Source organism: Triturus cristatus, chromosome 2_2, assembly GCF_964204655.1.
Source record: "Triturus cristatus chromosome 2_2, aTriCri1.1, whole genome shotgun sequence".
In the NCBI taxonomy this organism is placed as follows: Eukaryota; Metazoa; Chordata; class Amphibia; order Caudata; family Salamandridae; genus Triturus; species Triturus cristatus.
The window spans coordinates 359,896,511-359,908,766 of record NC_140582.1 but is presented as its reverse complement, the minus strand read 5'-3'; the positions used below and the strand labels follow the sequence as shown (position 1 = coordinate 359,908,766).

Genomic DNA, 12,256 nt, shown 5'->3' with positions numbered 1-12,256 from the left:
CTTCTGACACCTGCACCTCTTACCAACTCACCCAGGGTCAGCACACCTGTCCCAGGGGTTACTGTAGGGGATCCTACAGGGGCAATAACTCAGAGGCAAGGGTAGTTCTCCAGAAGGAGTTAGTCCCGCCAACAAACCCTGACTTTCCACTTCTTAAACCAGATCACTTCACCATTCTTTCAGGAATACGATCAGCACCAAGAAGAAACTGAAATAAAAGCCGATTTTTGGCCAAAGCAAGGAAGTTGTGCTTTGTCTAGCTGCTCTAGGCTCTTGTTTTCTCCTGTTGGCGCTTACTATGGCAAAATACAAGCGCAGACTCCCAAAGGCAGATTTTTAAAGGTCTACAGTTATTACCTGAGTGGCAAATGTAGTATCATCATTTCACTCTGCACTATCTAGATCGGGTAGCATTTTACATGATTTACAGTAAACGCTGAATAAGGAGGAAATATGTGCACAATATTTCACGGATATTTGTAATTACGAAAGTTTATTATTGGTGTTTTTGTGTAGTTTAGCTTGCCTTTCATTTTAGTGGAAAAACGTAATCCCCACAATTTTCCATATACTTTCAGCAGTTTTTTTTTTTATTCAAAGTGTATCCAATGCAGTGCTCGAGCCTAAATGTAGAGGTTGGATTTATGAAGATTGTTAAAAAAATGTTTGTGCAAATTTGAAGTATTTTTTTCCCACATCGACCTGCGACATACCAAATATCTAATTTCATCAGGATCTCGCTTCTCCTAGATCCTTCCCCCTTTCAATACCACGCTGAACCAAGCATTACATTCCTCCATCAGTAGTTCAGAATCACAAATTCCTTTTGGATTTTGTGTGCACAGAAGTTAAACCTCAGAAGATAAAGGCAAAGTGCCCTGTGAAGTAGGGTTGGTCTCTGGCCTCTGCTCCCTGATCCAAATGAATGCTAAATGGGGTAAAATTGGTTGTAAACATAGATTTCTGATGTCAGGATTAAGCGTTTAAGAGCTCTAGAATCCTTTGAGTTATTAAAACATTGCTCATGAAGGGAAAACGTGTGCTTCTTTCTCTTTGTTTTCTAGAGATGAGTGGGAGCTGCCCCTGCGCCAGAGACCGCACCCTTACAAGTCGAAAATAATGCCGATTTACTCATAATTTAAATTAGTTGGTTTGGGTTTTTGATGTATGAGGCTGTTGGCGTTCAGGGTTATTAAGAAATGTTATATGTTTCATTAGCAGCTTTATCAAGAAGCATCTTGGGCAGAAACGAACTTTTAGAACATGAATACAAATCTATGATACTTAAAAAGTGCAAAGAAAAATATGGGAATTTAGGACTCTTGGATGAGGAGAGAAGGGAGGTGTCTGATAGTGCTTCGCAAAAATAAATTGTCGGGTTGTTGATGGAATGGAAATCCTACGCTTGATGGGAGTGAGCGTGGTATGGATGGCCGTACAATCAGTGATTGATTTCATATTCAGCTTGATTAAAAAGTCACCCATCTATGTCATGTAGAAGTAACACTCTCTCATCGCAGCCCACCTTTCTCCTCGCAGCCCCTCAGTCTTCTCGCTGTAGCCTGCCCTTCCCCTCAGCGGCCTTAAGTCTTCTCGCTGGAGCCTGCCCCTTCCCTTAGGGTCCTTGAGGCTGTTCTCTGCTGGCCGAATTGCCAATTCAAATGTTGGACATTTAAAATGGCGTTGTTCAATTAACTGAGCATGAGTTCCTCTACAGACTGTTCCAACCGCATTATCTCTTCCTAATAACTAGACACCGAGTGACTTTGACATCCTGGATTTGCCCAGACCGTGTCCCGACACTTTTAGTTTAAATAAATGTCCCGGTTTCTGAGAGAGGTTGGATGAGAGTGTACATTAGCATTTTAGTAATCAATTAAGTGCATGTTCACGGTTTCACCAACCATCTTCTTACATCATTTCAAGGGTCTCCTGCGGGCCTCCCCTTGTTCACACAGCACAGAAGGATTTAAAGAGGGGTGAATCAGTGTCACGTGACCCCATCAGCCAAGGCCAAGCATGACTGGTCATTTATAGATGGACAGGTTAGCAAGAAGTGCTACAAACTCACAGGGTGGTTTAGGATAGAACGCATTATTCACGGAAAGATTCCCCTTTTATGGTTTCTTGCTAGAGAACAGGTTCAGAGGGTGCATATGAAGTAAACTGCCATTACTTTTTAAAATATATATATATTCTGCATAAAAATAAATCCGGTATAGATTGCCTTACTTATAACGTGTTACCTTCTTCCAGATTAATAATTCAAAAACTTTCCATCGACCTCATTTTTAACTTTGTTTTAAAGTATTTTTATATGTTGGTTAGTCTCCATTTTGTTAACTAACTTAAGCATTTTAAACAGGAAGTGCAGTCCTATTGATTTATTGCAGCACCAAAGCTGCAATATTAGAGATTGTTTTTTAATACGTTCCACAAACTGCAAAATGTACCCTATACAAATGCTGCAATGTAACTGCAGGAAGCACTTTTCTCCATCTGCCGCTTCTGTGGTTGAAGACAGTTCACAAAATGGAGGGCAGCCTATGTTAAAAAATAAAAAAACACAAAAACAAGTAAATGATTTCACGTTTGGTCTTAGTTAAAAGCATTTTGAAATAGCCTGTTTCGTTTGAAGAAGAAAAGTTGTCCACTTTCAAGTCCATGTAGACTTTTGGAACAGAACTAATTGTTGTAATTGTATAATAACCAATGGTATTGAATAGACCGGCCGTTCTCATGTGATGTAACTGGTTATATATCGTACTTTTATTTATAGCTCGTAAGCAGGAGATTATTAAAGTCACAGAACAACTGATTGAAGCGATCAACAACGGCGACTTTGAGGCTTACACGTGAGTAGCTCCTTAAGTCAGTTTTGAGTTCAGATAAATGTTTGAATTGAATAAAACTTGATAAAGGTTTTTCAAAACATTTGGTAAATTTCAAACGGCTTGTGTACAAAGTAAACTGCACATCAGTAAATATTGATGGTTTCATTATAGTTATTAAAAAATAATTGATCATTTTTCACTTTTGCCGCCTTTTCTGTTCTAAATTCTGTTGGTTGTGGAAAACTGCCTTACATAGTGCTTCCCTCCAATGTCCCCTTCGAACTCTAGGATATTTGAGAGGCTGGTGCTCGGTTGCCACAAGCTGTGAGGAGCTTCTGTGGCTGATGAGGTCTCAATCTCCTCATCAACCTGTGTGTGCACTTACTGGTTGTGTCCGATTCTCAGAACACTAATAGACATCTTTGTTTTTCCTGCGAGATTCTTCATAATTGGTGGTGTTTTCTTGCTTCATGCACTTGCCTGTCCCACTCACTATACTTTGACGGTTATTACAGCTGACATCTCTGTAACTGGAAAAGTTGTTTTATTGCAAATTTCAGCCTGTGCATAGCGGGGTGTGATGATGGAGTGAGGCATGAATGGATGTGCTTGTGATTGAGCTTGGGGTATAATGTGGCTCTGGGTTTTCTTCGAAGTGGGGTTTTGAAGAGCATGGATGAGGGTATGAGTGCACGTTTGTTATGTGCAATCAACAGCTTGGGTATTAGAAACATGTATTGGAGTGCATGGACTGTGATGAGTGTGAGGGTTTTGGGTAAATGTATTCATGCATCAGTTTGTCCCCATGTCTGTGGTGCGTGGTGCATGATGAGCCTGAAGAACTGTGTGTATGATATTGTAACAAGTGTGTGGCAGTTGTCCTGAGAATGTGGGTGGTGTGGTGAAAATGTAGGGAGTGATAAAAAGCATGGAGAGTGAGATGGACATGGGGTGCTAACAGAATGATTTGCACGGAGTGTATAGAGACCATGATGTGTTTAAGGAGTGTGTGGGGTGTGGTCTCCTATCATAGAGAATGGGAGTTCACAAGCTGTGATGAGCAGGCATTTAGTGTGCGGTTTGAATAAGGAATTGTGGGTTTGAGTAAACTGCTTATGGTATGATTAGTGCTGTGCCCTATATGTGCCCTATATGAAAACCTTAATATTTGTGATTCTTTTTTAAGTTTAGTCTGCAATGCTAAGTGTTTCATAATCAATTACATATCCTAAATTAAATGGGTGGATCTCTTAGGAAAGTAGAGAAGAAAGGGTGCGTAAACGGTGAGAGTAGGGACTTTGGCCCCCTGATCTAGATTTAATAGAGTTGCACAATTTTGATGACTTCTTTGGGAGTATGTATGTATTCATATATATGTGTGTGTATGTATGTATATGTATGTATATATGTATATATATATATTCACTTAAAAAACCATAGGTTTCACACATGTTATAGTTAGCTGTAAATTCCCCCGTTATAGTTAGTGCAGGCAACTATAACTCACGCGACCGCAATCCTCTGCTGATGACGTCAGATATTACATCACTGTATTTAGACACTTATTTACCCATGTCTTCTTCCATTAATCTTTAGCTATACATATATTACAAATATTTATTTTTCATAAAGACACATATGTCATCAGTGATGTAATATCTGACGTCATTAGCAGAGGATTGCGGTCGCGTGAGTTATAGTTGCCTGCACTAACTATAACGGGGGAATTTCATTGGTTTTTTACGAGTGAAATGTCCAGCTAACTATAACATGTGTGAAACCTATGGTTTTTTAAGTGAATTTGCAAGGTTTTTTAAATGCTAATTCGTAACTATAACATGTGTGAAACCTATGGTTTTTTTCAGTGAATTTGTACGGTTTTTTAAATGCTAAGTTATGTATTTATTAATTATTTATTTTTTTCAGGTTTTTCACCGTGCGCACGATGTGGGCGCACGGTGCGCTTCGCGCACCGAGCACCCACGGTTCGCAGTGCGTGCTGTGGGCGCACGGTGCGCGCACCTCGCGATTTAAAAAAAAAAAAAAAATTGTTTTTTTTCTCCCTTGGGGGTCCTTCTGTGACCCCCTGACCAAGGCTAGGGGGTCAGGAACTGTCCACTCTGCCCCCTTTTCACGTTCTCCACCTTTTTTTTTCACCCCCTCAGACTGCGAGAGACAAAATGGCGGCCGACACTTCCTGGTTTCGACCGATTCGAATGTTTACCGACATCTAACAACCAATCAGAATTGCGCTCGCGCACGGCAGGGTGCGCGCACAGTGCGCCCACGGTGCACGCGTATAGATATTGATATGCTTTTAAATGCTATTTTCTCAGGAAATACTGAACAGATTTACACCAGACCTGCAAAAGGCACTTCCTTGATCTTATGGCTACCTCTCTGCCAAATTTCACGTAATTCTGTTCAGCCGTTCGGGCTGTAGCTGCGACTAAAGGTCCTATGGAAAAATGCATGGGGAAAACGTGTTTTGGGACCCCCCCTTTTTCTCGGCCCCCGCTTGACGAATCAACCCGAGACTTTCAGGGTAGGAGCTGAACGGAGCGCCCCATTTGTTTTGAAAATTTCGCGAGGATTCGTCAACCGGCGCCAAAGTTATTCAAAATAGAATTTTGAGATTTCCTATGGAAACTAGGTTGTAACTATAACTATCTACTGGCGATATATATTTATTCATGTGCTCACCTAACTAGAACTCTATGGCTGTTCTGTGAGTTGCAGATTGTGGTCCTAACCATGAATTACAGATTTCAGTTTAAAGTGCCATAACTGCACTTTAACTGTGTGTTTTACAGGTGAATTTCTGAGGTTGTATGTTTTGACTTAGTCAAGATGTTATAACAAACCCAAACTTGGCTGAACTTAAATCTTAGTTATTTTGTTTTCAGTGGATATTTGTCCTTTAATAAAATACGACACATGTGAGTTCCCTGCCCCCAATCCTTTGTGGTCAGTAACCACAGCTGCACATGACCTCAAACCATGTGCAGCAGGGGTTGACCACATGGCATAGGCCCAATGTCCAACCCTCCTCTGAAGCCAACCCTCACTGCACTAAGCTTTGGATTGATATTTCTAGCCGCAGATTCCGCACCTTTTTATACTCGCCATGTGCCAGACTGGATCTAGAAACTTCATGCACCAGTGCTCCCACATGCTGCTAGATAGTACTACGCAGGTCAATGCTGACTCCATACTGCCCCGGAAGGGACCGAGAGATGCTGTGATTAAGCACTACCCCTGTGCATTGACTTGAGTTCCTTTCTTCCATCCCTTCCCATGTGGATCTGGAGTTCCGCTCCAAACTTTAACAGTTTACTGACAACTTAAACAATTTCAACCTAGCGTGGTAGGAAGTAATTTCCTGATCATTAATACGTTTCAAGTATGCCATGACTACAGGAAGCACATTCTGGTCACAGAGCCACATAAGGTGTTACTTTTGTGTCTGGGTGTGGGCCATGCCTTTAAATTGTGCAATCCTTCTGGTGATTTGAGATCAGGAGGCGTAGTTTTACATTGCTTTAATTACAAAAAGAACTTGCAGCTTTATTGATATAAGTTGTGGACAGTGTCCATGTTCTGAGTTCTCCAATAGGTCCAAATCCAAGCGCAAGGGGACTCCACCTCACCAGGCTGATTTAACAGAGGAGGTGCGAGGGCATCACAATTTAAGTCACACACAATAGAGGTCTTCAACCACTGAATCTGTTCCTTCTGGTCCAGACGCACCCCTAGTTTCCCAGGTCATCATTGACCCAGCAGAAGACCTGTCTTTAAGGAGGCCATGCTGCAGATTTTTGGTGCACTACCAGCACCCTCTGGTGTGCCATGGGCCCCATGGAGCTTCAGGGGCCCACTTGCTGGTTTCTGCCTGCAGGCCCACTCTAGGCATGTAAAGTGATAAGACAAGAAACTAGTGCCAACGTGCGCTTACACAAGCCATTTCAGAGGCCGCATTGTAGGTTTTTGATTTTAGAAACCTGTAGAAACAAGGAAGAAGCAAAGGCTTCCTTACACTGTCTCAAGTTACACAACAAATGGATCAGGTCTGTTCTCACTTGGTCTACATAGGTTTAGAGCCAGTGAGCGTAGACCTGATAAATTGGTTACATGATGTTTGCAAACCCAAGATTATAAAAATAAGAACTTGCAGCTACACTCAAGGGCCTGTGACAAGCTTTTGTTGGTGCATGGTTCAAGATTCGAGCTAAACCAGTTGGGGAAAATAAATTCAAACTGAGAAACTTTTTGACACATATTTCATGTGTATCAAAGAAACTAAGATCTGTGGCCTGGGGTAGCATTCATTTTCAAGACTTCTGTTTGTAGCAGTAACAGCCAGGTCTTGCTTTCTGCTCTGTGGTTGAAACCTTAACAGGGACGTTATTAGGCCTGACTGTTTCTCAGGGCATTGAGGAAACATGCTGGGTGAATTAAAGATTTTCTTTCAAAATACAGAACCATTTAAAGACCTCACATATTGCCCCAGGAACTAAACACCATGCCCATCACACCTTATAATTAAGTTTTCTTAAAGAGCCTGTGAAATCGAAGTACTCAACCTTCAGGCAAATCACCAGATTTCTTGAAGGACCCATCTAAGCAAATCAATATTGATTAATAGCTCACCATCAAATACCCCTTTTGAATCATAAGTTGGCTTTCCTCTAGAGTAAGGACCATTTAATAGAGATGAGGGAAGTGTTCTAATCCCACCTTTCTCCTCAGCCTCTTCTAGTTTTTATGCAGTGTAAGACCTCATCCAAGCTTAAAAAAACTGCATTTTTTTGTCCTATTTTGTGCATTATTTGTTTACTTATCCTACCCTTCTGTCAGCCAAACAAATACTTTTTCATAATAAGAGCTATGGATGTGCCTGCCTAGCACGATTCGGTACCTTGTGAAGGAGCAATGCTATGATAAAGCATTGCCCCTTAGTGTCTGCAAGGGGGTATGTATCCTTTTGTAGAAGCATGAGCAGCCCATCTAAGTAAAGAAGAGTGTTGCCTCATGGAAAGGGCTTCCCTATATGTTAGGATTTCACAGGAGCTTAATGCAGGGCCTCGCAGCCCCCGTGGCGCATGGCTCCTGACTCACTGGAGTGGACCCTCCAGCACCCATGCGATGCCACTTTAGTCTGGCAAAATAACGAGCAGCAACTGCATCTGCCTGTCACAAGTCCGTTGCATGAGATGCGCTTAGCAGTTTTTCTGAAAGAAACTCAATTGCAAAGTTTAGTGGCTTTTGTTTTGCAATACAGGAAATGCCAGGGACAAGCCGCCGACGTGACTGTCACTTCACACATGAGGGAGAGTCAGAAGAGAGAGAAAAAGAGGAAATTAATCTCTAGGGAAAGAGTAATGATGAGGAGAGACCACACCATGAAGAGTACAGAGAGGACGGTAACTATAAAGAGTTAAGTGAGCAAGAGACAGCTGAGTGGGAACAAGGAAAAAAGAGTGAAATCGAGGCTATCAAAAGATAGGTGAGCAGAGTAGCTGGATGTGAGCATAGAAGAGAGAATGGAGAGAAATAAGAGACACCAGAGAGATTGAAGAGTTAGCTAGATAGGGACATGCAGGCTATAAAAACACAGTAAAATAGCAGATGCTTAACAGAGAGCCGGAAAGAGGCTATAAAGAGACTGAAGGGGAGAGCTGAGCGTGGGGAAGTAAAAGGGGAGAACGTAAAAGGGAAATACAGCACTTAGGCCCTGATCACAAGTGCCCTAGGGGCATATTTGGTATTAATTGCACACAATAAGGTCCAGCACCCCTGGGTTTGGAATTTATTAAGTGCCACAAATAGCACGCCTTCAGAGTTTTCTCTAGTGAGGGGGACTAACTCACACCAAAATCTTATTGTCCTAGTAAGTACTGCCCCCCATCATCATTTCAGTCTCCATGAAGCTTTTCAAAGATAGACTATGGGGACTAGATTGGTTGGGATATGGTGGGGAGTATACCCACCCCCCCCCCCCGCCTAGGGCTTCATTGCGCTCTTGGCTTTTATTTTTTTTGAGAGCACACATTCAAAATCTGATGAGTTCTCAATTGAAGTTTTAAAACTCCATGAAAATAAAAATAGGCTTACTCTGAGTTAATGTTAACTTAAGTGTTCCGACATTTTTGGGCTGTGTTGCATGAGCCAAGGATATGCTATTAGACAGGGTCGATATTTTACACCAGCATCCCCATTCTCCAACCACCCTGGGCAATCTCCCGGGGATGGATAAAGGATTTCAATACCTGAATGCATTCAGAACACTGGTCACATTTCCAACTCTTCTTTCACCCACCAGCTATGGTGATTTGAGGTTTTTCCAGTTACGGAACAGAATACCGTATTATGCCACATTTACTGGCTTCCTGCTTGTGATGTAGATCAGCCGCTTAAAAAAATGCTGGCGGTATATTTCACTGTTTTTTTATAGTTTGACTCCCCACTTTCAAGTATGGTCCGCAGTGGTTGGTGCCTCCAAACCATTTGCTGATGTGTTTTTCGTGCAATTTATTTTCAGTGCAACACTGAAGAGTGGTTACATTGGTGATATGACATAGTCAGAACTGCAGCTGCTCAAGACGTCTGTGATCTTATTGCCTGTCAGCAACTTATGATTAGATCCCTTTCTCCATGCCCAGGGTCTTGATTATCTGTCCTTCCCAGACAGACTTACCAGACTGGAAAAGGACTTCACAGGAAAGAAGGTGTCTGGCATTATGCCAGATGGCAGGCCAGTTAACCACCCTTAGAGTTAATGGCTTGGTCATCCTGTAAAGATAGGGCCCTGATTTCTCCCTTCCCATAAAGGAGGTATTCCTGCAGAAATGTCCTGTTTCAGCTTTCCAGATGCCTGTATGCAAATGATGGAATGGGCAAAACTTGCTACCCACTTACTCCCTGTTGACTGGGCCTTCTTCTGTTTTCTGAGTTAATCATGCTCTCTGCTCCAGGAAAACAGCTTGTTCCTTTTTAATCACTCACTCAGTGCATTTTTCTCCACTGCCTCCGTCGGCTAATTATACAGTGCTAATGCAAGAGAAATTACTCTTGAGACACATCCATGCTCACCCAGCATGACCCATGGGAAAACCAAATAACAGTCCCCCCTAAAGGCCCTACTCCACTGAGTCCTTCTTTGCTCAGTGCCGGACTGCCTGGGCTTGCGCGACCACAAAGAGGCTATCCAGGCAGCAGGGCAGCCTGGATGAAAAGGAGCCGGATCAAAGAAGGGAACCCAAGCTCCTTCTCATCTAGGCTGGGAGGCCTCCAATGCAAGACAGACCCTGCCAGTGGCTTGCCCCAGCTGTGGTGGTTGCATTTTCCTGTGCCCCGAGTCTAGCGTTCTGCTTCGATCGGCACCCAGCAGCTGATTTAAAACTGGTGTGGACCAGGGGAATCCCACGGTTTAGTTAAAACAAAGCATCATGAAGGCCCCTGGCAGGTGTTAAAATCTGTGATTTCTGCCCAGCACTCTGAATTTCAAAGTGAAGTAATTAAATGAAGCTAGGTAAAAGGCAGGAGTAATTGTAACTTTCTTAATGTAGCCAAATGCCGTGTCATCTAATTAGTGATGTGCATGAATCGATAAATGAGATTGCCACTGTTCCCTATTTACCATCTAACAAAACCACAGAAAAGGCAACAGACTTGACAGATCAGTGGTGAAAGAACACCCTAGTGAGCTTGCACAAGTCTGGCACTGGGAAGAGACATGATATGCATAGGATATGTGCGAGGCCCTCGGGTAGCTGGTGAAATATCACTGTTTTATTTTTTCACTTACACAGTGGGGTGACTGACCCAGCATCCACTGGATGTGACCCACTCTAGGGTACAGTGGCAGGGTGGGAGTTTAACCTGGTTTTCGCACCTGTCAAACAATAATGCATGTGTCCTAAGGCAAGCTTGGGAATGACAGAAGCCTCCCGCAGAGCAGAGGGCAAAACTCTCTTGCACTTGATTTTCAGTCTGAATTGAGTTTGTGAAAATTGGGCCTCACAATCCTTCTGACATTTTGGATTTCTAGCAGGTAGTGTTGGAAAAGTTACCACAGGGATAAATGGTTTGGGGCAGGCAAGTATTCATAGTAACGTCACTTTTTTGTCTTTAGATTTTGGCTCTTCCTATAATGTTGAAGCAGAATTCACCAGGAGCTGGATTGTTCACCCACTAATAGGGAATATGAGCTGGGTTTACATCATTGTGAAACAGGTTAGTTTTACACTACTGGTGCAGTGTTGCAGTAGTAATCCTGCTCAGTTTGAGAGGAACCATAAGTTGCCAATTGGTGTATGTAATTGACTAATTAGCCAATGGGGCAAATTTACCATCTGTATATTGACTTAACACCTCAAGTCAAAATTCACCTAAACTTTATCAATACTTCCCTGGAGCCCCGGGTAGCCTTGGACCACAAGTCTGTGGACTAGAGCTCAGAGCTGCTCACTTGGGAAACGCAGTGCAGACAGAAAGGGGGGCAAACGGTGTGAAATCATTTGTAGACCGCTTGATTCTGAGTCAGGGTTTCATGAGCAGCAAAGCAACTACCTCACTGTGATTTATTAAAACTCATCCTTTAAGTCAAGCTTTTGTCTTCTTTCGTGGGCATTTCTCTGCTGCCAGCTAGTAGGAGGGATAGGGTGCGGGCCAGTAGGAGGCTGCCTCCAGCAGAGGGGCATCCCCCCTCCCACTGAGCACCACTGGGTGTGAATTTGGAGGCACATTCCCTTGCTGGGCAGCAGGATGATCACATGGCCAGACCACGCTCCAACAGAGTTTCTGGGAGGCAAGTCAGTGGGTGACTTTAGAAAGGTCCTCCTGAGTGATGGCCTCGTTGTGCATAGCAGCTCTGGTTGTCAGCTGCCATGGGCCTGAGCTCACCGGTCGGCTTGGGCCATCTGGTCACCAGGTCGGCCCGGGCCCCCAGGTCGGCCCGGGCCCCCAGGTCGGCCCGGGCCCCCAGGTCGGCCCGGGCCACCCCGGTCACCAGGTCGGCCCGGGCCACCCCGGTCACCAGGTCGGCCCGGGCCACCCCGGTCACCAGGTCGGCCCGGGCCACCCCGGTCACCAGGTCGGCCCGGGCCACCCCGGTCACCAGGTCGGCCCGGGCCACCCCGGTCACCAGGTCGGCCCAAGCCATCCGGTCACCTTGGAGGTTATCTGCAGTTTAGTGCTCCCCCTCAGTTCCTTCATTGTGGGGGCTTAGTAGGTGATGAAAAATTCTTCTTTGCTAGGCCCGTACATTTTGTCATTTCAACACACTAATTGAGCGAAAATCCATTGGTCAAACCACTATTGTTAAAAAGTCTCTTGTTTAACCAAGGCTGAGTCAATTTAGTGTTTTAATAAATCGGCATTGAAGCGTTAAGGTGGGTTTGAGTGATCCAACCACCTTCTTC

The 12,256-nt window shown here is 43.7% G+C and overlaps 1 protein-coding gene across 27 annotated transcripts in view; it reads left to right on the top strand.

Moving 5' to 3' along the window:
- CAMK2D (calcium/calmodulin dependent protein kinase II delta) overlaps window positions 1–12,256 on the top strand; it is a 708,539-nt gene that overhangs the window by 650,054 nt on the left and 46,229 nt on the right. For all 27 annotated transcript variants that reach the window (XM_085641469.1, XM_085641477.1, XM_085641470.1 and 24 more), the window contains one exon: window positions 2,780–2,855. In XM_085641469.1, coding sequence (XP_085497595.1) covers window positions 2,780–2,855 — 76 coding nt within the window. The remainder of the gene's footprint in view (window positions 1–2,779; window positions 2,856–12,256) is intronic.